At 63.0% G+C, this 25292-nt stretch overlaps 1 protein-coding gene across 7 annotated transcripts in view; it reads left to right on the forward strand.

Moving 5' to 3' along the window:
- Positions 1–22860, forward strand: part of LOC111146100 (TNF receptor-associated factor 2) — a 23453-nt gene extending 593 nt beyond the window's left edge. Inside the window, exons 1-12 of one of the 7 annotated variants that reach the window (XM_022501487.1) lie at positions 1300–3201; positions 7729–7938; positions 8457–8535; positions 8789–8887; positions 12114–12380; positions 13720–13881; positions 14870–14944; positions 16953–17027; positions 19361–19708; positions 20243–20420; positions 21461–21609; positions 22138–22860. In XM_022501487.1, the coding sequence (XP_022357195.1) occupies positions 7751–7938; positions 8457–8535; positions 8789–8887; positions 12114–12380; positions 13720–13881; positions 14870–14944; positions 16953–17027; positions 19361–19708; positions 20243–20420; positions 21461–21609; positions 22138–22356 (1839 nt within the window). In that variant the 5' untranslated portion in view covers positions 1300–3201; positions 7729–7750 and the 3' untranslated portion in view covers positions 22357–22860. Of the gene's footprint in view, positions 1–1299; positions 3202–5431; positions 7939–8456; positions 8536–8788; positions 8888–10100; positions 11814–12113; positions 12381–13719; positions 13882–14869; positions 14945–16952; positions 17028–19360; positions 19709–20242; positions 21032–21460; positions 21610–22137 lie in introns of those variants that run through there. The other 6 variants (XM_022501488.1, XM_022501485.1, XM_022501489.1 and 3 more) reach the window with 6 other exon arrangements.
- Positions 22861–25292: the final 2432 nt, after the last annotated feature.

The raw sequence follows: 25292 nt of genomic DNA on the forward strand, positions 1-25292 counted from the left end.
AGGGGGTCGCGGCCCGGGGGCGGCGCGCCGCACGCCCCCCGCCGCCTGGCGCGGCCGCCCGGAAGCCGCCGGCGGGCCCGTGCGCCCCCCGCCCCTGACCCGGCCCCCGGCGGGGCTGCTGACCTGTTTGCAGGGACCCGGCCCTGCGCTCGCGGGGCGCGCCTGGCTGCCCCGGTTCCCGCCCCCGCGCGCCCTTGCCCTTCTGTGCCCCTCGGGTGCCCCGCCCCCACCGAGCTCCTGCGGGGCCTGGAGGCCCCTCTGGGTCGGTGGCGTGGCCTGGACCCTCGAGCACCCGCGCGCGGGCTGGGCGCCGAGCGGGGCGCGGGGGGAGTCGGCGAGCGGCCCGTCCTTCTTCCTCGGGCCGCAGTGCTTCCGAGCGCCGGTGTGTTCGCGCCCTCCGACGGCTCCCAGACGGCACCCGCAGCCCGCGGGGAGCAGGGAGCGCTTGGACCGCGTTCCGAGGTCGTGCGTGTGGTGCTCGTGTCCTGACCGCCCGGCAGCTGGAGGGGGGAACCGGGATCAAGAACACCGGAGGGAGAGCGAGTACCCTCAGGGCCCTGGGCGGTTAGAGAGCTGTGCGTCCCTGCTCTTCCGGATCACCTGCGACGTCCTGGGGCTCGTCCTGGGACTCCTCCCAGCCCCGGTCCCATCTGTCCCAGCCCTGAGGCATCCCGCTGTCCCTCAGTGCAGGTGGGGTGTCCCGTGTGTCGGTGGGAGCCAGGTGAGCATCCGAGGCGGGTGGTGAGGACGCGGAGATGGCCTTGGGCACTGGGGTCCGGATCCTGCCGTGGGCCAACTTGGAGCAGCCTGTTCGGGTGTCCATGGCAGTGGAGAGCCCAGGACAGCAGCTCGGGAGAGCTGATGACCTGCACGGAGCCCGGCAGCTAACTGAGGACTGGGGCTGGGTGGGCCGTGGCCTGTGTCCGCTCAGTGGGGGTTTAGGTGGCCGTCTCAACCAGCCTCGCAGTGTTGGCCGGGCAAGTGCAGTACGGCTTCGCTTCAGCCCTTCGCAAGCCCCAGAGGCCCTCGCTGCTTCTGGCGGTGGCTTCTCCACCCCACGCATCTGGGCAGCCCCTCTCCCTGGGTGCTTGGTTCCCACAATAAAGCCCAGCCCCTGAGGCCCTGGCTCCTGAAGGCATGCACTGGCACTTAGGGGCTCTGTGCAGGCCTTTTTTTTTTTTTTTTTTTTTTTGGTTGTTTTTTTTTTTTTTTTGAGGGGGAGGGTGACGGTGTGGAGGGGGGGGGGGGGTGCGCAGAAGGAGAGTCTCCAGCAGACTCCCCGCTGTCAGAGCCTGACACAGGGCTCAGTCGATCCGGCAATCCTCAGATCGTGACCTGAGTCAAAAGCAAGAGTCCGCATCCCCCCACACTGGGGCGCTCCTGGTCTAGCCCTTTTGGCTGCAGGTGCTTCCCCACATGCCTAGTCTGCACCATGTATCCTTCCGGTGCCCTGCAGTGTCACAAATTTGTGTCCTGTGGCCCCATTGTGCTGTGTGGTCCCAGCCCGCCCCTGCCTCAGTGTCCTCAGCACCAGGCATGGCGCAGGGCAGGAGCCTGTGAAGACCGGTGCGGTGGGAGGGACGGAGTGAAGGCTGCTGCCCTGCCCTGCTGGCTCCCTCGTGGGGGGCTCCGAGTGGAGGGGGCTTTCAGCTGGGGGTTCTCTCAAGTGGGTTTTAAACTTCCTGGGGAGGTAAATGCAGACGCCATTTCATTGGGGACCTGAAGGAGTGGGTTGTAGCTGTGCTTGTAATTTGGGGACTAGAGCACAGGACTCAGTGGTGGTCACTTGTTCCTGGAGAAACCATTGTCTCCAGGAAGATGAAGGCCTTTTCGGCGCGTGTTTTGAGAGTCGGATCTGTGGGAAATTCCCGCCCGCCCGCCCTCCCACCGGCATGGTCGGTGCACCAGCAGGACGCCACAGATGTGGAGAGGCGAGGGCCAGGAGGTCCAGAGAAGAAAATCTGGGAAGAGTCACCCGCAGACCGCATGCGTGATGCCAGGAATGGGGAGCGCACCTGTCTTCACTGCGCGCTGGAGTCCAGGCCTGTGCTTGGGGCGCCGTTCTCTGTGCACTGGGCCTGCTCCCGCGTGGAGAGGAGTGAGGACCGCTCTCTCAAGGGCCTGGCCCTTGTGTCCACAGGGAGGACATGTCACGGTGTCACCACAGTCTCCCACCCCTGGACAGAGGGTCTGAGCCCAGGAGGGGCACGCAAGAGGCAGGCTCCACAGAAACCGTCCAGGGTCTGCGCAGGAACAGGCTTGAGGCCACATTCCCAGCGGGGACCTGGGGGCAGTGGAGCCCGGGGTCTCGTGACCCGGTTGTGGCTTAGGAAGGCGAGTACTCAGCAGGGCTGGGGGTAGGGGGTAGAATAGGGGAGCCTCAGCAGGGCTGGCTCGTGCGGGATCAAGGATTGAGGTGCCCCATTTGGACTGGTGTGGAGGAAAGGCGGGACTAATGGGCAGAGGAGTCCATGGAGGAGCGGCGAGTCTGGGAGACATGGCCTGTGTCCCCCCTCCTGCCCTCCCAGTTCCTACCTGCTGGTGCCTAGCTTGCGTTCTAGAAGAGACCGGCCTGTGCAGTGCGGTTTCCTGACCGCTGAGAGGGAAGGCTTTGTCAATAAAGCCCAGCCCTCGGACGGCAGGGCGCTGGGTGGAACCATGGGGCAGGCCCCTCTGGCTGCCCGGAGGGCCGGTCACGGTGGTGGCGGCCAGGGTCTGGCCGTAGCAGTGTGTTCTGATTCCCGGTGTTTGCAGGGTGGGGGGTGCTGCGGGATTCACTAACACGCTCATGGTGGGTGGGTGAGAGAGAGCGGTCTCGGAGAATGTGGCTGCAGCAGCTGAGGGGGTGCTTCTTGGCTGAGGTGGGGGCCCAGCTGTTGAGGGGGGCAGGGGGAAGTGCGGGCACTGACTCCTAGAGGTCAGGGGGTGGGGCAGGGGAGCAGGGCAGTCACCTGGGCCAGGAGGACTGGAGAGTCGCTGCACCATGACCGACGGATCACCCTGTCCCTGCTGAGAGCCCTGGTCTTGAATCACAGACACTGAGCTTCAGGGTGGCGGTCGCGTGAAGACACGGGAGCACACGCCTGGACCAGAAGCGCCTGCACGGCGTTGGCTCGCGATGCCGATGCTGTAGTAGGAGCAGGTGTTGGCTGTACAGTTGGTACCAGGCTGCTCTCTGGCAGTACCTGAGCCTGGAAAAAGGTGAACTTCAGTAAAACTTATAATTTTACAGTGGATTTCCAGTCCGGGGCTGGGGGGGGGGGGGTCTTGGGCTCCCCTGCTGATGGGAGCTCTTGAGCACTGCCTCGGTGGGCTTCTCGGCCGGCCTGGGACCTGGGTGCGAGCAGGTGAAGTGAGACGTGGAATCTTGGTGTCGTACAAAATGGAGCTGTCAGTGGGGATGTGAACTTGGAGAGCTGGGTCCCTGGCATTCAGGGTGTCACCGGCTGAGGGTTGAACCCGTGTGTCTGCTGGCGGCATGGTGATGTCCCCCCTTCCTGCCCGGCAGCCAGGCACCCCCGTGTCTCATCTGTTAGGAGTTTGGGCGGCGCCTGGTTGTCGGAAGGAGAGAGCCTGTCCTTCGGGGGGGGGGGGGGACCTGCACCACTGCCCTGTGCTCATGTCCCAGGCTGGGACGGTGGGGCCAGTTGCCCTGTGGCCTCCAGCTCAGCCGGCGATTTCTCACAGGGATGCCCCTTTCCCTGGGTCCTTGTGCTCCGCACTGAGGCAGGACCTGAGCTTGTCCAGGGGCTAGATGCCCCCCCTCTCTGGGGGGCTTCTTCCAGGTCAGAAACTGGTTTTCAGGTTGCTCTGCCATTTTCAATATTACGAGACAAGGTCATTTTGGAGAGGATTAGGGATTTATTAGGGACTTAAGGCCCTTTTTGATTCTTTGGGAATAGAAATTCCATCTTTTTAAAATTTTTTTTTGAGGTTGAGGTATATATGCGACAAAATGTGTGAGCCCTAAGGTAAGGGCGAGGTGCACGCTCACCCATGTGTACGGGCACTTCTGGTGCCCCGAGAGGCTCCTTCTTGCTCCCGTTGGTTGGTGTGGAGGCACTGACCCCCTGAATGGAAAATGGCTGTTTTTCTACTCATGGTCCTTCTGACACCAAATATGTGGTTCCTGGGACCCCATCCGTGGGCTCAGTGGTTTCTGGAGTGGCTCAGGAAACTCCCGCAAACATGGATTCCAAGAAATCGTAGATGGGAGAGACGCACAGGGTGAGGTATGGGGCGGGGATGCGAGCTTCCATGCTCTCCAGCACACCGCCTCTCAGCACCGTGACTGTCCCCAGCCCGGGAGCTCTGAGCCTCACTCTTCAGGGCATTGGGGGGGGGGGGCTCTGTCACGAGAGCAGGATTGATTAAATTATTGGTCGTTGGTGATGAGGTCAGCCTCCAGCCCCTCCCCGCTCCCTGGCCTTGGGCGGGGGTGGGTGTACAAGGGGCTTATGAATAACAGAGAGGCCCCCCTGTCCCTGTGGCTCAGGAAATCCCAGGGGTTTTAGGAGCTTTGTGCCAGGAACAGGGAAGAGGAGGGAGTATCTGGCAGGTTACAGCCCCATGCCGCCCAAGGGGATTGCCTCCCGGCTTCTGCTGTCCCAGGGTCAAGCTTTGGGTAGCTGGAACGTTCTGGAAGTACTGTTTTGTGTCTGGTAGAAATGCTCTTTTTTTTTTTTTTTAAAGATTTTATTTATTTACTTGACAGAGATCACAAGCAGGCAGAGAGGCAGGCAGAGAGAGGGGGAAGCAGGCTCCCCGCTGAGCAGAGACCCAGGACCCTGAGATCATGACCTGAGCCGAAAGCAGAGGCTTTAACCCACTGGGCCCCCCAGGCGCCCCTAGAAATGCCCTTTTAACAAAACACAAATCTGTTCGTTGTAGGAACTTCGTGCATTTGTGTCTGAAGCCTGATTTGGGGGAACGAGTGAGTGTGAAATCCAGGACAGGTGGAGTCAGAGGGCTTGTTCCCGCCTTCCCGCAAGTCACTGCTAATGGGCATGGTTCATAGCCGACTTCCCCGGAAGAGGATTTGGAAGCTTGACGGGACCAGTAGGGTGTTGGGGCTCTAGGTTGGGGTGCTGCTGACTCCTGCACGCAGTCGCTGGCTGGCCTGCCCCCCGCCCGGGCGCCTGTGTCCGTGTGGCGGCCGCGCTGCTCATCCAGGGAGGCCCCCAGGCCTGTGTCATTTCAGATGGGTGGGTGTGGGCAGACCACCTAGACGTTCTGAGGTTCAGGGTCAGAGGCAGGGAAGTCTTCTTCTGGGGCTGAGGCAAGCATCGCAGCACAGCAGCGGGACTTAACGTGGTGACGGCCTTTAAAGTGTTACTTTTTTTTTTTAATTTGTTTGTCGGGGGAGCCGCAAGCAGAGGGAGAGCAGGGAGCCTGATGTGGGACTCGATTCCAGGACCCTGGGATCATGACCTGAGCCGAAGGCAGACGCCTAACCCACTGAGCCACCCAGGCACCCCTCAAAGTGTCACATTTTGGAACAACGCTTTTGAGTTTTCATGATGTGTTTCGTTGCAGTTCTCAAAAGTTCAGATGTGTTTACGAATGAGATTTGAACAACACGTTTAGGGACGGAAGCTGGGAGCCCTGCAGGCACAGCATGGGCGGTGCTGGGACCCCGGGCCAGTGCGAGGTGTGGCCAGGCTCCTCGGGCTCTCCAGGGCCACTTCTCCACGTTCAGAGCAGAAGCACAGAGCGCCACCGTGTCTGCCAGCTGTGACCACTGAGCAGGCTGTGTTGGTGAGGTCATGGAGGCCTGGCTGCGTGTCATGGCCTTTTACCTTCCTCATCACTCAGAAAAGAGGCCATTCGTGTGGTTCTTCTAGAGCTCACGGGAGTCCTTTGATGGATTAGTGCAGTGAGTTCAGTCGGCCAGAAAGCCGGGCCCGGCTTCCAGCAGATGGAACGCCCGCGACTCCCGGGCGCTGAGGGAGGCGGCTCCGTGCAGTCTTAAAGAGAGGAGAGCGTCACCCATAGCCCTTGTACCCTGTCACGATGGGGTTTGTTTCTCTCTTACTTTTTCCCGTCCGTGTGAAACACGCTTGTGAGGGTGGAGTCCTTCTTGTGTTGTTTCACTTAACGAGTTGAACGTGAAACAGGCGTGAAGCGTGTCTCGTTGCTGTGGTTGGCGTTACTTAAAGGTAAAAGTCTCCATCTCACGTAGTCCATAGAGCAGTGACTGTCAGATCATTGATGGGTCGTGAAATTGGTTTCGTAGCGTGCCCCGAAGAAAGGCGGGACGCGCAGGGTGTCTCCCCTGAGAGTAAGCGCACGTGGACAAGTCCTTTGCTCGGTCAGTGCTTGTCGTGCAAACGTGGCCTTGAAGACTGTGGGCTGAGGACGTCCTCCCACCTCGGTCGCCCTGGCCAGCACTGTGCATGCGCCCGTGAGCTCTCAGGCTCTTGGGTTAGCTTTTCCACCAGAGGGCCTATTGATGGTACCTTCTAGTGCCTACGTGTCTGTGTCCTGACGGCTGGAGAGAATGACATCCCCTCGTCGTCAAAGGGACTGACAGATGGTGTGGGGGCCCAGACACGCCCACACGTGCTGACGGCGTGTGACCAGCGAGAGGGGCTCTTGCTGTCCTGCTGAGCGGCCGCGGGCACCACCCCCCACCCCCGTCTGCCCAGTGGTCAGAGGAGTAACGGCCGGTTATAGAGCTAGAACCTGTGTGTTCTGCCTTGCCAGCCCGGGCAGGCCTGACAGATCCAGAAGCCTTCGTTGGAAGGCGGTTTGCCCAGTAGATGGGAGACAGGGACACACTGTCGCTGCTTCCTGTGCTGTCCGGACGGCTCAGGACAATGAAGACAGACTTACAGGCGTAGGCAAGAGGCCTATCCTTTCAGAACATCCTGGTTTGAAAGTTGTTGTGCTCCCCTCGCACATGCGGGAGAAGACACAGGGATGTGTTTCCAGGGGCATTTGGGGAAGGAAGCTGTTTGGAGCGTTGGTGGCGGGGCTGGGCAGCTCGGAGTGAACACTGATTCATGCTCGGGTTGCTGGGTCCTTGTCCTTTGCTCGGGGTTGGCAGGGCCAGTTGATTTTGAAATACTGGACGTTGAACAGTGTGTGCCGTGCAAGGGCTCGGAAGGCCGTGGAAGCCTGTCCCCTGTCCAGCTCGTGCGTCCTGGTTGCCTTACCCCAGCAGCCTTGCCAAGGCCTGGGGGATAGCAAAGGGCAGCTCCCAAATGAGAGGGACCTGGTGACGGTGGCTGGAGAGCAGAGCAGTGGTGCCAGGCGGGCTGCATGCCTCCTCGGGGGTGACACTGGAGAGGCCGACGTCTAGAGTGGCCGCCTCCTGGCTGCTGCCTGGGACTGGGCACGGGCCGGTCAGATTTCCCGCCGGCCGACTGTCGGAAGTTTGGGCTAGTCAGGAAGGTGCAGGCATCAAGGACAGAGGATGGCCGGTGTTGGCGGGAAGGTGGCATCCGGCGTGCGCTCTGCCCATGGGTCACGGCAGAGTGGGCTGGGTGACCTTGAGGGCGGCCGGTGGGTGTGGAGGCTCCGGGTGGGCGTGCTGAGCCTCGGCCCTGTGCGTGCGTCGGTTGGGCTGGCGGCTCCCGGTTCCTCCGGAGTGCTGGGTGCCACTCCTCCACCCTCCACCGCCGTTCAGCCCAGACCCCTCACTGCCGGGCAGGGGCTGTGGCCCCGCCGTTGGGGCCCGTCCAAGGACCCCCCCCACCCCGTGACCTGCTCTCTGTTCTTCCCCAGGGCGCGGCGGTGCGCGGCTCTCATGGCTGCGGCCGGCGCGACCCCTCCCGGCTCCCTAGACCTGCTGCAGCCCGGCTTCTCCAAGACCCTCCTGGGGACCAAGCCGGAGGACAAGTACCTGTGCTCGGCCTGCAGGAACGTGCTGCGCAGGCCTTTCCAGGCACAGTGCGGCCACCGCTACTGCTCCTCCTGTCTGACCAGCATCCTCAGGTACGGCGGGCGATGCCCGCACGTGTGCTCCGGGGCTGTCCCTGAGGACAGAGGCGCGGGCTCACAACAGTGTGAAGTCCAGAGCCGGGGAGGCGGGGCTGCACAGTGTCTGGGCACTGCGGCCGCGGGGAGTGACATACACACCGTTCCGGCCACCTCCTGTGGGTCGCATGGGCGCGGGACCCCTCACTGGCCCGCGACTGTCTCGGGCATTTGCACAGGGTGCACCGCTCCAGGGGATGGACACGTACGCAGTAGCCCCCGGCGGCCACTCCAAGTGGCCCGTGGACGCGGGGCTGGGCGCCGAGAGCCCCTGTGTCGCAGGGCAGGCGGTCTCGCGGTCGGAGGGTGCGGGTCTCCCCCAGCTCCGAGATCTTCAGCGCGGAGCCCGCGTGCGAGCTCACGAGGGGCGAGGGCCGGGCCAGAAGGCCAGAGTGCAGCGGGGACTGGCGCTGGGCCCGAGGCGCCCGCGCCCTCCACGTCCGGTGTGATGGCCGGCCTTCCCCCTTCCTCGCTAGCTCCGGGCCTCAGAACTGCGCCGCCTGCGTTCACGAGGGCATATATGAGGAAGGCGTCTCTATTTTGGAAAGCGGTTCGGTAAGTGAAAAGTCTTCAAGCAAAAAACGCACAGAAAACGTTCTGGTGTTTTTCTAACACTCCCGAGGGCCGCGTGGTGCCGGAACCGCTGGGATGCGGCCCTCCCAGCCACGGTCACGTCCAGAGCTGGGAGCGGCTGCGCCAGAGGTGTCTCGGGCCTGGGCCTGGGTCTGGGAGCCTCACGGTCTCGGGGGCGGGGTCAGCGGCGGGCAGCTGGGAGGAGGAGGCCTGACCCTCGGAATGCTTTCCTCAGGCTTTCCCAGACAACGCTGCGCGCAGGGAGGTGGAGAGCCTGCCGGCTGTCTGTCCCAGTGACGGCTGCACCTGGAAGGGGACCCTTAAAGAGTATGAGGTGGGTGCCCCCTGCGCCGGCACGGCCTCCGAGCCTGAACCCCGCCCCCAGAGTGGTCGTGCGGAGCCTGCACGGGGAGCCCGTGGCTGCTCGCCCTCCAAACGCGGGGACTCACGGGGGTCGTGCCTCGGGGGAAGACTTTTGTGGCTGGGCCCAGTTGTCCGCTCGGCAGGATGCCATGGCGGGGTGGCCGCGAGGGGACAGCGTGTGGCAGATGTCGTGCTGGCTCTCAGGGCACCATGGCCACATCTCCCGGAACGTGCAGGAAAGGAGCTTTTTTGCTTGGTGGGATCTTCCTGGGTGTTTTCAGACAAGGGCTTTCTTACTTAGAATCGCGTGGACGTTGGGAGTGGCAGGAGGATCCTGCGTGTTCGGGCTGTGGCCGCAGAGAGGCCCTGGCCAGTGACAGGGCAGGGCTGGCTTGCGTCCCCGCGTCGGCGTGCGTGGCAGCTGGCGGGCAGACCGGCGCAGCCGCCGTGGCTCGCTCGTGTGGCTGTCCCCGCTTTGTAACTAGCGTGGCTCCGACGGGCGCCCGTACGCAGACGGCATGGTAGCCCGGTGTCCTCCGCCTGAGGAGGAGACGAGCCGTATTTGGTCCGTCCGCACCATGGACCACTATCCAGCCACACGGAGGAAGGAGGGAAACCCTAACATGGGTGGACTCAGAGGCCATTGTGCTCAGCGACGTGAGCCCGTGCTAAAGGGCTAGTCCTGTAGGAGCCACTCCTGTGAGGGCCCCGGAGCAGTGACACCCAGAGAGACAGGAGGGGGTGGGGCGGCCACCAGGGCGGGAGGCCAAGAGTCGTGGAGAGTGGCGGGTTGGCCTCTCGCTGTGGGCAGCCCTGTTGGCGAGGCTGGATGGGCTGTTGGTTTGGAACCCTGGCTCGCCAAAGCTCAGGCACGCTCCTGCCCCAGGCCCTGGGATAGCCCCTGTCATAGGGTGGACACTGGGCACTGTCGTGATGGTGGTGGAGGGCCCGTTGGGGCTGGAAGTGGGACCTGAGCTCCTAGCGGGCTTCTCCCTTCCTGCTCCTGGCTTGTGTGCCGAAATTCCCTTGTTTCCTTTTGTTTTAAAGATTTTATTTATTTATTTGACAGAGATCACAGGTAGGGGGAGAGGTAGGCAGAGAGAGAGAGGAGGAAGCAGGTTCCCTGCTGAGCAGAGAGCCCAATGCCGGACTTGATCCCAGGACCCTGGGACCGTGACCTGAGCCAAAGGCAGAGGCTTTAACCCACTGAGCCCCCCCAGGTGCCTCTTCCCTTGTTCCCTTGACCAATCAGACTCCCTGGTCTCCGGGCTGTAAGCTGTGTGTTTCCAGAAGAGCAGCTTGGCCGTGTCTAGGGAGAAGCTCTGGTGGGGCAGGCTAAGAGATGCACTTTCCATCCGGCGGGCACCTGGGTCTTAGAAGTGGAGCAGCTCTGGGCCCCCCACGCCCTATCTGGTGCCTCCCAGACTCCCAGACTCCCAGGCCTGAGACCCAGAGGCCCCTGGGCTGTGCCATGCAGGCAGAGATTCTGCTCAGCAGAAGAGGCAGCTCCGACTACCTGGGGTTGTCCGGAGAGGAGGCCTTGGGTCTGTGAGTCTCTCCTGGGAGGGCGGAGAGCCTGAGCAGGCTCTGGGGCTTGGGTGGGTATAGGAGGCTCTGTGGGGCGTAGGGAGCAGGCACGGGAGATGTGCTGCCTTCTGCAGGGACCCAGAGACGCCCTGGGCACAGGTGGAATCACCCCCACCTTCCAGTCTGAGAGGCTGGTTTCTGCTGCCTCCGGGCCCATAGTGCAGGCGGGTGGTGGCTTCGTGGGCCTTGGGCCAGGGACCGCAGCCAGCCTGTGGGCTCGGCCACGGCCCTGCAGGCATGTAGGCTGGAAAGTCCCTGGCTGGCCCGGAGAGCCCCGGAAAGTCCCTGAGAGGGTGGGTTTGGTCATGTGGGAGGGCGGGCGCTGCTCTGGGACACTAGGCCTGGCCCTTTGGTTAAACCTGTCCTTGGCTGTGAACGTCACAGGCCTGAGCGAGATCAAGGCCTCCGTGCACACCCGTCCTCCACTCCGAGCCAACCTGGCTGCCCTTGGCGGAGCTCAAACTCGTGGTGGCGTTGTGAAATGCTGGTGCCGCGGCTGAGCTGTTCGGAAATTCCTGGTTAGCCTTTGAATGAGATTTTCCTTTGCAGCAATGTCTGATATTTTCTAAGAAGGCAGTAACTTAAACCTCCAGTTCGGGTCAGAGGCGTTTGCGGAGCACCTGCCAAGTGCCAAAGGTGGCCCCGAGTGGGCGCGGGCCTGTGGTGGCGGCGCAGGAGGGCCTGGCCGGCCGGGGAAAGGCTCTCCGCAGAAGCGCCGGAGAGGGACACAGGTCACCGGAGGCCACAGTTGAAAGGCGAGGCCGGGGCAGGCGTGCTCCGTCCCCCAACACGTCCCAGCGAATTCTGAGGCAGCACAGCGCTGCTCGCGGAGACAGCTGGAATTCTGCTTGAATAAATACCGATTTCTCCAGAGTGCGCGTCTCTCTGATCCCGCGAGGGCGGGGTGCCCCGCGCCTGCTCCGAGGCGGTCCTGGGGTGACAGGCGTGCAGGTGTCCGAGGTCGGACCCGCTGCGGATGGCGGTCAGCGGAGGGCCGTGCCCCCTTGCTGTCTCGCTGGTGCCAGCTCGCTCTGTGCTGCCTCGGGGGCCCCCCGCAGCGATCCCCAGGTGTCCCGCCATGTGGTCAGCGTCCTTAACTAACTTCGAGCAGCCTGTCTGCGGGTACCGTATTCCGTCTCGTGAGCTGCGATCACTTCTGGGACTCCTCCTGGGTGCGTTGTGACTGTTACGAGGTCGGCGTAGCCCAGATGCTGCCTATCGTTGGGTCACGGGGTCCTGCATGGCGTCCGTCTGCCACAGCCCCCGGGGATCCTGGGGGTTCGGCGAAGGCGGGCTCTGCTGCAGTGCAGGTGGGTTGTGGGGGCCAGGCCACGTCGGCAGGGAGTGGCAGGGAGCCGGGCTGCGGTGACAGCGTGGGGCTGGCCCTCTGCTGGGCCGTCGTGCGGCGTGTGGTGTCCTGGCCAGCTAGCCTGGTGTGCGGCCTTCCTACAGCATGGCAGCCTGTGCGGTGCTCGGTTGGGCCGCGGTGGCTAACAGGGAGGCCTGCTGGGAGCGTGGCGTTGGGTCTGGAGTGTGTCCCCGTGGGCGGGTAGTGGGCCCCCCCAGACATGTCCCTGGAGTTCACCCGTGGCTTCTGTTCCCTCTGGAAGTGCTGGGCTTTTGCCCCAACAGCCAAGCCTGTGGCACGGGTTGGAGACACGGCCAGCATGTTCCCCGCCCGGGAACAGCGCGTCTCAGGCCCTCCTGCTGCCTTCAAATGCACCACGGCCAAGCTTGCGGGGGAAGCCCTGAAGACCCAGTCCCTCCGGAGGGCACCGCGCCCCATGGCTGCCCCAGCCCAGAGCTCTGTGCAGATGCTGAGCCCACGGCAGACGGCTTCCTCCTGCTCTGGACCAGTCCAGAACTTTCCTCTCACGGTGACCTCGCCTCCTTCCCTAGCAGGCTCCTTGTCATCCCCAGTGTGCCCTAGTGTGTCCTGCCTAAAACTTCTTACGTGGTGTTGAGTGAGGTTATCCCGGCACAGAAGGACCAATTCTGTGTGTGAGTGGAAACTCGCTGGAGGACGGAGGCATCGGACCCACAGACGCGGGGGGTCGGGGGCGGGGTGGGGCCGGGCACAGGGTTCAGTGGGACAGAGTCCAGTGTGAGACGATGACCTTGTTCTGCGGACAGATGGAGGGGATAGTGCCCCATAGCGTGAATGTGTTTGGCGCCCTTAAAAGCAGTTAAGATGGTAAACTTTATGTCCTGTATGGTTTACCACAATAGAAACACTTAACAGCAAACAAGCCTGGAGCTCCCCGTTCCTCTGCCCTGTGTCCCTCTGCCGTTCCCCTTCCTGGCAGACTCGCCACGGGCCTGCAGGCTGTGTGGGACCGTGGGCTCTGGGCCCTGCAAGGCCGGCCTGGGACGGGCTTCGGGTTCTTGCCGCTGCCCTTCCCCACCTTTGGCACCGAGCCCCCTCCCACAGTGTCCTGCTCACGCTCGGGAAAGCTGGCAGCTGAGGTTCAGCCGGGTTCCCGCGCCCACCCGCGTGCTTCTGTGGCTCCAGCGGGGCAGCGCCTGCCCTCCCTCCTCCCTCCACCTCCGCCGCGCCTCCCCGCACGTTCCTCCCAGGTGCAGGCGGCTGGAGGGCCCCAGGCTGGGCCCGGCCTCCCTTGGTCACCACACACCCTCCCTGTCCATGCCGCCTGTGCGGGCTGTCAGAGAGGGACTTGGCACGAGTTCGGGGCTCCCGGTCCTTCTCTGCTCAGGCTGGCTGCGTGGCCTTCCTCCCAGCACAGAGACTCCCGTCACTCCTGGGCCTTTTGTCCACTTAGAACCGGCCCTGCTCTAGGCCCTCCACCTGGGGCCTGGGCTCTGCCACCCTGTGGAGTGCCCTCCCTCTGCTCCTGCTCTCTGTACCCCACGCCGTCTCTGCCCTCAGTGGCCCCTCTCGCTATCTGGACAGTGGTCCTCTTGTCCCCGAGTGTCACTCCGGAGCATCCCCAGGGAGGAATGTTGTGGGGTATCACGTGGGCAGGGTGCCAACAGCTAGACTTGAGTCCTCCTCGCCTCTGACCTGGAGCACAGGTCCTGCAGCGGATGAGATTGGGGCACGCGGGGCGGCACCCCTCATCTGGCACTTGTGGGGTCGGCGCAGGTCCCAGTGGCCCTCAGCAGGGTGGCCGTCTCCGTATGCACATGAGGCCGGGTGACGGCGGCCTGTAGTGTCCCCTGTGCACCCTGTTGACGCTTTGCTGCCTTTGTTGCCAGAGCTGCCATGAAGGACGCTGCCCGTTCACGCTGACCGAGTGCCCGGCGTGCAAAGGCCTGGTCCGCCTTGGGGAGAAGGAGCGTCACTCAGAGCACGAGTGCCCGGAGAGAAGCCTCAGCTGCCGGCACTGCCGGGCGCCCTGCTGCTGGGCAGACATGAAGGTGAGGGTGCCTGGCCCCGTGGGGCCATCACCACACCGCTGAGCCGCGCCTTCTGCCGCTGTGGCCGGTTTGGCGCTTCGGCTGCGTGCCCCGGCCCTTCCCTCCCAGCCACGAGGTAGAGGGTTCTGGGTGGGGACCTGGTTTGGGGATGAAAGCAGAGCTGACGCGTTTTAAAAAGCTGTTTTAGCGTAGCAGGTGCACACACACAGCGGCAGTGCAAGGCCCACACCGCCCTCACCCACCCGTGTCCGTACGTGCCAGGCCGTGTCGGGATCCCCACGCTTACCCCATGGGTCTCAGGCTTTGTGTCATTCTCTCTCTAAATTCTTGAGTCTCTGGAGAGCTGTGCGCGTTGCTCTCGTTTCTGGGTCTTACTGGCAACTCCCTGCCGTCCCTGCCTCACTCGGTGCCCACGTTTTGTGGCGTCTGTGGCATCTGTTCCCTCACTGCTTCTCGATGACGTGTCTACAAGGTCTTTTCATCTGTAATGGCGCTCTGGGGGTGTCTTTCTTGTCTTTTCCGTCTATTTGTTGAAACAGCGGGGCTGCAGGGTTGGCCGATGGTGTCCCCAAGGGTCCCCTGCTGCGTTCCTCAGTCCCCTCGTCTGGAGCCGTCTGTGTGGAGGCCTCCTGAGGGCCAGACTGCATTGGGGCGCTGTGGGGGGCCTCCCGGAGGCGTTCCTGCCCCTTGCAGGGCCGTGGCCCGTCCTGCCAGCCTTGCTCCTCGGGGCCAGAGAGGCCACTGGCCCCCTCTGTGGCCCGGTTTCGGGTGACCAGCAGCACTGTCCCCCCGAGTCACCACTGGTGGCTTGTCCTTCCCGTGGTGCCCTGGAGCTGCCAGATGAGGGGGCGGCTCTCACCTCCGGTGCTTCTGAGCGCCTGCAGGACCCACCCTGTTGGGGGTCTCAGGAGCTGCTGCCCCAGAGTGAGACCACGAGATGGCACGGGTGACCTCACGCGCGCCCTGGCCCCTGACTGCTGTCTTTCAGGCGCATCACGAAGTCTGTCCCAAGTTCCCCTTGACTTGCGACGGCTGTGGCAAGAAGAAGATCTCACGGGAGAAAGTAAGCGGCTTCCCGGGACCGGGGCGGGGGGGGGGGTGCGCTCGTGCCCATGGTGTGGGGCTCTGACCCGGCCCCGAGGGGGAAGTGTCGGCTTGTGGTGAGAGCGTTGGGTCACCTGTGGGCCGCTGTGTTGTCACTCGGAGGTGGAAGTGATCCAGCCTGAGAGATGACACACGCCCGGGACCCTGGCCCAGAGCCTCCCCCGGAGCCGTTTTCCGTCTAGGTCTAGAACACCTCAGTGGCCGGGGCGGGGACTCTGCTTTTGCTTGTTTTGTTTTTTTGTTTTTTTGTTTTTTGTTTTAAGATCTTATTTATTTATTTGTCAGGAGAGAGGAGCAAGAGCGAGCACAGGCAGACAGAGAGGCAGGCAGAGGCAGAGGGAGAAGCAGGCTCCCCGCCGAGCAAGGAGCCCGATGTGGGACTCGATCCCAGGACGCTGGGATCATGACCTGAGCCGAAGGCAGCCGCTCAACCCACTGAGCCCCCCACGCGCCCCTGCTTGTTTTTCATCTCGTTTACTTGAGAGAGAGCGTGAGCGCGGGGCAGGGTGGGGTGAGGGGCAGAGGCAGGGGGACAAGCAGACTCCACGCTGAGCAGGGAGTACGACGTGGGGCCTGTGCTCAGGACCCCGAAGTCATGACCTGAGCCGAAACCCAGAGCCACTGAGCCACGCTGGCGCCCCTCGCTGCTCTGTTCTAAGAGAGACCACGTTGTGGGCTCGGACGGGCTTGTGGCGGTTACGATTCCCGCCCGATTCCGGGTCCGTGCCCGCCCTGCCGCAGGGGCATCTTGGTACCTGCTGATCTCGCCCTGGGGGCGCGCTGGTGCTGTCGCCCGGACGCAGCCCCTGCGCTGCGCACACCAGCAGTGACGGTGTGCTGGCGGCCGGTCTCCGGCTTCTCTGGCGCTCGCGGGCCCCGCTGTCAGGCCCCGCGTCTGCCGTCCGGGAGGCAGGCTCTCGGGGGTGCGCCGCCGTTCGTCTCTCCGCTTACCAGTCTCTGAGATTGCCTTTCAGGACCTAACGGTCGCATACGTGGGTAAAACGGTAGTGTGGGTCCCGAGTGAGAACCAGGGCAAGTGTGCTGACAGGTCAGAGCCCAGGTCCCGGCCCCAGCAGCGGGTGGGGTGACACCCTCGGGGCTTGCCCTGCGACAGCTGAGAAAGACCATCCCGGGAGTTTCTGTTTGTGGTTCTCAAATCACGAATTTATTGGGCCTTTTGGTTAGGCTCACCTGCATTTCTCCTACTGGGGACCGGGGACCCCTGGGGATGCCTGCCCGTTTCCTGCAGTGGGGAGAGAATCTTAGTCCTTCTTTTGTCTGTTTCCAGAACACTGTCGGGTAGACTGGATCACAGTACCTTGTCCTTTTACTTAGTTTGGTGTTTTGTCTGTTTCCGTTTGGCATTCGTAGCCCTGATCGTCATTCTAGGCCCCCAGAGGATGGAGGCAGACGGACCATTCTTAAGGGGTCCTGTGGCTGCCCCTTGGCCTTGCCCACCTCAGAGAGCTGCATCCACCCCCGTCTTGGCCGGCAGGAGGGGCTGCTGGCTCCGTGGCCAGCACACGTGCAGTCGCTCTCTTTCGGGGTTCTCCCGTCTGTTCTGCTGGGCAGTGTGGTCGTGCACCAGCGCCACGCTGGGTCAGTGGTGGGAGTCTCAGCCCTGGTCAGGCCGTCCCTCCCTTCTCCCAAGGCCCCGGGCCTCGGACAGCACGCGGCGCTGAGGCCTGAGTGCAGGACCGGGCCGCTGCGGGTGCTCTGATGCGGGCCATGGTGCAGGTCCTCAGGCTGCACACTCCCCTCTGCACACCTCCCTCTGTTGACGCCCGCAAGCTGCGCGTGTGCGTGTGTGTGTGTGCGTCCGTGTGTGCGCGTGTGCCCATGTGCGTGCGCGTGTGCCCGTGTGTGCCTTCGGCTCTCCGACTGGGCTGTTAGTTTGTTCGGTATGAGACTGAAGAGGCCAGGCAGGGAGGGGAAAGGAAAGGCACTCACGGCGTCCTTCCTTCTAGTTCCAGGACCATGTCAGGGCGTGTGGCAAGTGCCGGACCCCGTGCAGGTTCCATGTCGTCGGCTGCCCCGAGTTGGTGAGTCCCACTGGCCATGGGTCCACTGGGGCCAGGCCTGCAGCAGCTCCCTGTATCCCAAAAGGGGACCCCGCGGAAGCGCCCTACGCGTGCTCTTCCCCAACGCGGTCCTTGCTCGGCCTCCGGCCTGGCCTCCTGGTCTCCCGCCCACCTACCCTGCTGCCTCCTCGGCCCTCAGCTGTCCCGGCCTCTGCTCGGGCTCTGCTCCGTCCACTTGTCCTCATGCTCTCTCAGGGCCCTACCTCTGACCACCTCCCTCTGCTGAAACTGCCCCGGGCCTTGTACCTCCCTGATACCTCGTGGGCATCTCAGACCTCAGCTGCACTCCGGGACCCCCCACCCCAACCCTCCCAACCTGCCAAAAATGAGCAGTTTGTGTCACCCAGTGGTGCCAGCCAAAGCCCAGCAGTCATTGTGGGCCTTCCCCTTGTCTCCTGCGCCTTGTCTGGTCCACCCGGGGAGGTCCATGCTTCGGGCAGACAGGTCCGGGACCCCACCTGCCTCCCCTGTCTCAGTGGCCTATGTGACCCTGGTGGGTCACTGGCCTGGCTGTCCTCGCGCACACGGACCCGTTCCCACCCCAGGACCGTGACCCGTCGGCGTCTGTGCCACTTGTTCAGGCTTCTGCATGGCCTCTACCTTTCTTTCCCCGACTGCTGTGTCCCCGGGGGTGGGAGGTGCAGCCCCCGGCTCTCGGAGGGCCTGGGGCACGGCTGGCGTGCTGCTGCCCGCAGACCCCCTGGCAGGCCTTCTGTGGCGGTAGTCGCAGGGCTGCTGTCATCTGGAGCCCGGACACCTGGTCTCAGGTGCGGCCCACAAGAACGGCCCCTCCCACCGTTCTTTGTGTTTGGTGATGTGGTACAGGTGGTGTTCCCCCGCCGTGGGCGCTGCTGGCGGCCTTCTTGTGGGCCCAGAAAGCAGCAGCTGCAGGCTTTCTAGCCAGTGGAGCCAGACGCACCCCGAGGCTGAAGGCGGTGTTGGGCTCGTTGCTCTGACCCTGACCTCAAGCCCCCAGCCCCGTGTTACGCACGCGCTGCCCCCACGCCCACCCGTAGACCGCCAGGGGACCGCGTGTCCCAGCGCCACTTGGGACGTGCTCTCTGGGCACTGTGTCTCATGGACTGTGTTTGTTGCTTTCTACTTTTGATGTCTTGAGAGCGTCTAACGTTTTTATTTTTATCTTATTATTTTAAAAATATTTTATTTATTCATTTGACAGAGAGAGAGACAGCAAGAGCAGGAACACAAGCAGAGGGGGTGGGAGAGGGAGAGGCAGACTCCCTGCTAAGCAGGGAGCCTGATGTGAGGCTCAATCCCAGGACCCTGGGATCGTGACCTGAGCCAAAGGCAGACGCTTAATGACGGAGCCATCCAGGCACCCCTATTTTTATTTTTTAAAAGATTGATTTGAGAGAGAGCCACGTGTAGGCCTGTGCCAGTGGGGAGGGGCCAAGGGAGAGAGAGACTATCAAGCAGACTCCGAGTTGAGCACAGAGCCCGACTCAGGACTTGATCTCACAACCCTGAGATTGGACCTGAGCCGAAACTAGGAGTCAGGCCTTAACCAACTGAGCCACCCAGATGCCCCTGAGAGTGTGTAACATTTTAAAATTTGGGAACATCTGGGTGACTTAGTTGGTGAAGCCTCTGCCTTCGGCTCAGGTCATGATCTCAGGGTCCTGGGATGGAGCCCCGCGTCAGGCTCTCTGCTCAGCAGGGAGTCTCGTTCTCCTTCTGTGCTTTCTCTTTCTCCCTCTCTCTCTTTTTTTTCTCCCTCTCAAATAAAAATTTAAAAATTTAAAAAAAAAAATTTTTTTTTAAGATTTCATCTATTTATTTGACAGAGACAGAGATCACAAGTAGGCAGAGAGGCAGGCAGAGAGAGAGAGGGGAAAGCAGGCTCCCCGCTGAGCAGAGAGCCCGATGTGGGGCTCGATCCCAGGACCCCGGGATCATGACCTGAGCCGAAGGCAGAGGCTTAACCTACTGAGCCCCCCCAGGCGCCCCTAAAAACTTTTTTTTTCATTTGTTGTGAAGTTTAGGAGAAACTCAGAAGCGTGTGATAAAGAATATTGACGATTTGGGGAAAGGTTAGCTTTATGGGTCTCCTCTCTGCTCGGGCAACGTCTTACACGCGTGTGCTCCTCCCTGTTACGTTGAATACTAGCAGAGAAGTTACTAGGATGGTCTGTGTTTTGGAAGGTAGCGACTCCAGGTAGCGACAGGGGACATGCTGGCAGGTGAACGATGGGGAGGTGTCCCCGCCCTGCCTCACCTTGCAGCCTGTCCGCGGGGCTCTGGGTCAGGGCTGAGCCCCCTGCTTCCGTCTGCAGGTGGAGAGCGAGAAGCAGCAGCAACATGAGGCCCACTGGCTCCGGGAGCACTTGGCCATGCTGCTGGGCGGCCTCCTGGAGGCCAAGCCCCTCTCTGGGGCAGGGGGCCACTTCCTGAGCCAGAGCGAGGTGGGGGGCTGGGAAGCCAGCACGCTGCACCCCGAGGCAGGGCTCCCCAAGGCTGCGGAGCTGCAGCAGCGGTGCGAGGCCCTGGAGAGGAAGACCGCCACCTTTGAGAACATCGTCTGCGTCCTGAACCGAGAGGTGGAGAGGGTGGCCATGACCGCCGAGGCCTGTGGCCGGCAGCACCGGCTGGACCAGGACAGGATCGAGGCCCTGAGTAACAAGGTGTGGGCCCGGGGTGCTCAGGGCTAGTCCGGGCGGGTCCAGGGCATCACGGCACCTGAGCTGGGATTTCGAGGACGGCACCTTGGTTTCTAGCACAGCGTTCTTTCTGCTCTGTCTCCTCTGCTTGTGAGCCCTGCTCACGTGACAGGCCTGATGTGGGCGTCCCAGCGGTCACTCCGAGGCAGCCTTGTCTCTCGGGCCTGTGGGGGTAGAGGTGGCCGCAGGGAACAGGCCTCGCGGTTGCTGTGGGCGCTGCGAGCGTGTTTCCTGCACTGAGCTCTTGACCTTGGGCATAGGTGGGGTTGGGCGTCTTGTGGGGACGGAGCTCACTTGAGACAAGCTGAGCCCAGTGAAACCTCCGGGGCCACTGGGGGATGCCGTGCTGCCCGAAGCTGGTGGAGAGATGGGTGTGGGGCACTTCCACAGGCACCTCCCCGTGAAGGTGGCCTCAGAGGCGCGCTGGATGGAGGCCCACGGCCCCGCCCGCCGGCGCCCGAGAAGCCGCACGCCCTCACAGGCCCCTGGGCCCCCCAGGTACAGCAGCTGGAGAGGAGCATCAGTCTGAAGGACCTGGCGATGGCGGAGCTGGAGCAGAAGGTCCATGAGATGGAGGCGACCACCTTCGACGGCGTGTTCATCTGGAAGATCTGTGACTTCGCCAGGAAGCGGCAGGAGGCCGTGGCCGGCCGCACGCCCGCCATCTTCTCCCCAGGTGCTGGTCTGGAATCTGCCCCCAGAGCTGCTGCTGTCTGAGATGCCGGTGCCTCCCGAGAGGGCGAGGGGGCTGGGAGGCTGCCTGCAGAGGGCTCCCCGCACCTGCCGCCTCTCCGCTGGGTCTTCAAGGATGGAGCTGCGAGCAGGTGCTGGGAGCAGGGGCCTCTGCTCTGCCCTGGCCGCGGGCACTCCGCAGCCCTTCCTGGGTCCGCCATGCCCCTACCTGCCCAGCCCCCCTGCATAGACCTGACCCCCTCCGATGGAGAGAGCCACACGCGCCCGTGACTCCCGCGGCGCCTTTGGAGCTGCGGGCTTAGCGTGTAGGTCCCTCTCCTGCGGGCGGCCTGGGGCGGGATGGGGAGCGCGGCCTGTAGGCAGGGCCGCTGTGTGGTCCTGCCGCGTCTCCTCGGCCCGTCCCGGACGGAGCACATGCTCTGGCTTCCGGGGGGTGGGGGAGGCAGGCTGTCTGTCCGGCACCATCCTCTGGGCTCTGGACTCTGGCGGGCCCCTCCTTGCTAGCGCGTTCCCGGAGGAGCAGGAGCACCCCTGCCAACAGGAATCTCTTCCGAACCAAGCTCTGACAGAAGTGGGCCGAGGGCGGGGGGTCAGGTGTGTGCCCCAGCTGGACCCCCCTTCCCCCGCAGCTGGAGCAGGGCCGGGTCCAGCTCCTGGAGGTGGGAGCAGGAAGGCAGGGAGGTCAGCTAGTGGGAGTCTCCGGGCACCTTGCTGGGTGTTGGCCGTGTCCCCTCTAACTTGTCCCAGGTGCTACCCACTGTTGCCCCCTCCAGGCCGGGCTCAGGTTGGACCAGCGCCGAGCTTCACGGCTAGTTCACGTGTGGCCGTGCTGGGCTCGCATTTGGGGTTCTTAGAAAGGTTTTCCCTAATTAGTTGTTTTTGCTTTGGGGCACTCGTGTCCACGAGGAGCTAAGCGTACGTAGTCGGAGGACGGGTACGTGCCCCCAGACCTGGGCATTTTCTCCGTGTGTGGGTTTCTCGGGGAGCCCTCGGCGTGGGGTCACGGGCGCCGTCTCCCCGCAGCCTTCTACACGAGCAGGTACGGCTACAAGATGTGTCTGCGCATCTACTTGAACGGAGACGGCACCGGGCGCGGGACACACCTGTCACTCTTCTTTGTGGTGATGAAGGGCCCCCACGACGCACTCCTGCGCTGGCCCTTCAACCAGAAGGTGCGTGAGGCTGTCCCAGCGGCTGTCCCAGGGGCCCTGAGGGCAGTGAGGTAGTCACCCCTCGGGGCTAGCGGTTAAAGACGCTGCCTCGGAGTCGGTCCCCGAGGACGGGTACGGCAGGAGGCCCGCGTCTTTGGGGGTTATGGACTCTCTGAGACCCGGAGTCGGCTCCTGGTGGAGGGATTGAAGGTGCCAGCGCCATCATCCTTTCCCTCCACCGCGCTGGGCTGGCCCTGTGGGCTTCCTGGTGGAGGCGGCGGCGGCACAGGGCAGCTGTGGCTCCTGACGGACAAGGACTGTCCCTTCGGGAGGGCAGTGGGTGCTCTGAGAGCTCTTCCATATGAGAGCCTTTGTCACGTGACTGCGAGTTGGCGAGGCGCCAGCCAGCACGGCTCTGCAGTGTCCCTTGCGGCCTCAGACCCCGAGGGACGGAAAGTGCTGGAATGGGCACCAATCACCCAGACAGGGAGCTGGGGCTGGGTGGGGCGTGACTCAGGGTGTCGTACCCCTACGGCCACTCTCTTCCAGGTCACCTTAATGCTGCTCGACCAGAACAACCGGGAGCACGTGATTGATGCCTTTAGACCCGACGTGACCTCATCCTCTTTCCAGAGGCCAATCAGTGACATGAACATTGCCAGTGGCTGCCCCCTCTTCTGCCCTGTCTCCAAGATGGAGGCCAAGAACTCCTACGTGCGCGATGATGCCATCTTTATCAAAGCCATCGTGGACCTGACGGGGCTCTAGCTGCCTCTCCCCAGGGTCGGGTCGGGGGTCAGGAACCGTGGGGCTGGCGGCTCGGTGTGGGAGCCACCATGCAGGGCCTGAGCCTCGTGGTGGGTGGGCACCTGCTGTGTTCACATCCCACTGGGAAGGGGCCGCCCTGGGAGAGGCTGCTCCACTCAGGCCCCGTGGAGTGGGCTGCGGGCCTGCCAGGAGCTGGCGGCGGGCCGGCCGTGCGGGCGCTCGGGGCAGGGGGAGCCAAAGGGCAAGGGGAGCCGGCACCGTGTCCCGCCCTTCGGCCTGGAGAGAAGGGACGTTCTCAGGCCTGGCCACTACTCTGAGGAGAGGTCCTGCTGTGCAGGCCTGGCCAGGCCAGCGGGCAGGGAGGGCACTCCCGTGTCCTCGGGGCATCCTTTTGGCCGCCCTGTGGTGAGTGTGGGGTGTGCACTCGGCCCTGCGACGAGACAGGATGGGTCGGCTGCCCCGTTGGGCTGTGGAGAAGTCGTTATTAAACTGTTAAATCTCTGGTGCGTGGTGTCCGTCTGCCTCTGGCCTCGGTGGTGGTCACCTCGGGTGTCCTGGCCCTCTGCCCTCCTGTGGCCCCTCCCCACAAGTCACCAAGTCCCTGAGAAATTACGTGGCGTCCGACACAACGCTCATTCCCCCACGCCTTGCTGAAGCCGACTCTTCTCTTTCCTGGCACGTTCTTTGCTGGCTCCTCTCCCCTCAGGCCTCCCCAGGGGTGCCTTGAGAACAGGTGCCCGTGTGTCCCCGCCCATCCACGCAGGGACCTCTAGCGCTGGAAGAGCAGCTTCTTTTGCGTTTGCCTCCCCTGAACTGGACTTGTCCGGACGCCAGGCATTTTCTCCTCCTGGCGCCCTGAACGCAGGCCTGAACCTCCGCGGGACCCGGGTCAGGGCCTCTGCCCTGTGCAGTGTGGGACCGGGGCAGACTCGGGGTCCTGGCCGGTGGCCGTCTGCACTGTGTGCTGGGGACCCCTCGTTTGTTCTCGGGACTGCCTGTTCCAGAGGGCCCAGTCGGGGGCAGCCCGGGCGTCTTTGTGGAGAGCCCACGACACATGCGACCTCGCCTGACCCGACTCACTTCTCTATGTCGAGAGTTAAAGTGACAGGAAAGCGCTGAGGAGAAAGAAGGGAGCCTCCCCCAGGACGCGTGCCGTCGTGCTCAGAGAGACACGGCAGGAAGGTGAAGTCCTGCCCGGCCCTTCCCTCCCAGCTCTCCCGGGCACCGTCCTCATGAGTTTCTGTCCTGCGTCCCCACAAATGAGACCACAGTGTCCTCAGAGAGCTGGCCCGGGTTGGCAGCGCCCGCCCATCGTCACCATCCCCCCACGCCGCCCCCGTCGGGCTCCTGGCCTGGGAGCACGGAGGCCTGCTGGGCCACGGAGCCCAGAGACACGCCCGCCGCCCTTGGCCGCCCGTCTCCTGGGCTGTCGGTCTTGGTTTCCCGTCGGCAGGACCGGTCGGTCCGTAGTCGTGTCTGCGCTGTGTTAGCGCGGGAGCCTGAAGCCGGCGGGACGCCCCGGTGGCTGCTTCCTGTGGACTCTGCCGCTGACCACTTAGGAAGTGCCAAGTCTCCCCGAGAAAATGCTTTTGGGTTTTTTATGAGGTTTTTAAAGCTTTATTTTCAACACATTGGATTTTTACTTTGGGAATTTGTGTGGGGGCGTGCGTTTTCTTTTCCATTAGGTCAGTTGGGATAAACCAAGGACATTAGTGAATTTACTTTCTTTTCCTTAAAACAGAGCAGTAAAATGAGAGGGTTGGAAAAGTTTTGGCCAACAGGACAGAGTGGGGGGAGGGGAGGCAGGAGCAGAAAGATATGCGCCCATTTGAGAAGGGGGAAGGAGGGTTGGGGGGTGGCCGGTGAGCCGAGGAGGGCCGGGGCAAGGCTGCCTGACAGTCGTCCCTTGCTCTCCAGGGCAGCTGGCCTGCAGGGGCTCGGGGGTCTGGGTCTAGGAGAGCTTGCTAGAGGAGTGCTGCGGGTAGAGGAAGGCCGTCAGGAGAAGTGGGGGGAGGTCTGCACCAGAGCCGAGGGCACCAGGCGCCTGCCCTTGCTGAGTGCTGGCTGCTGTGGGGAGCGCGGGGGCCTCTGGACACAGCACAGGCTCTAGAGGCAGGCCCTGTGACAGGTCTGTTCCAGTACCTTGTCACCTCCCAGAAGGCAGCAGGCCCTGCCCCTGGCTAGCTCTGCCGCTGTCTGTCCCTGGGGACTCCTCTGGACGCCACCTCTGGTGGCACAGCACAGCCTTCACACCTGGCTCGAGCAGGACAATTCCAGACTCCGGAGCGGGAATCAGGACTCCTCGCTTCCGAGGGCCGGATGACTCTCCAGTTACCACATTTGGTTGATTTGTCTGTGGATGGACCTTCAGGCTGTCCCTGCATCGGCTGTCATGAGCCGTGTTGCTGGGAGAGTCGTGTATGGCTCGTGTCCTGGCCGGTTCCCTTGCCGCTGGGGGAGGTGACAGGCCGTGTGGGGAGTATTTGAGGAGCTGCCAGCTGCCCCGGTGACATTCTGCGCAGCGTGACTTCCACTTTGGCCTTCATTTGACCTCCTGCTCCCTCCGCACGTTCTCTAGAATTTCAAGTCCATGTTAGTTTTAAACACAAAAAAATACTTATTAGGGGGCTCCCGGAGGGCTCAGTCCTTAAGCATCTGCCTTCAGCTCAGGTCGTGGATCCCAAGGTCTTGGGATCGAGTCCCAGGTTGGGCTCCCTGCTTGGTGGGGAGTCTGCTTCTCCCTCTGCCGCTCCCCCTGCTTGTGCACCTTTTCTCTCTCTCTCTCTCAAATAAATAGAATCATCTGAAAAAAAAAACCGCTAAAAACCATCAACAGCAGCCAGGGCACCCACGCGCTGCTTTGGCTCACCGTTGCCTTGTGCCCCCGTAGCCGCCCGCCGCACTGTCCTGCAGGCCTCTGCTTCCTGCAGCTGGGT

Source organism: Enhydra lutris, unplaced genomic scaffold (assembly GCF_002288905.1).
Source record: "Enhydra lutris kenyoni isolate GAN:26980312 unplaced genomic scaffold, ASM228890v2 scaffoldscaffold13, whole genome shotgun sequence".
NCBI lineage: Eukaryota > Metazoa > Chordata > Mammalia > Carnivora > Mustelidae > Enhydra > Enhydra lutris.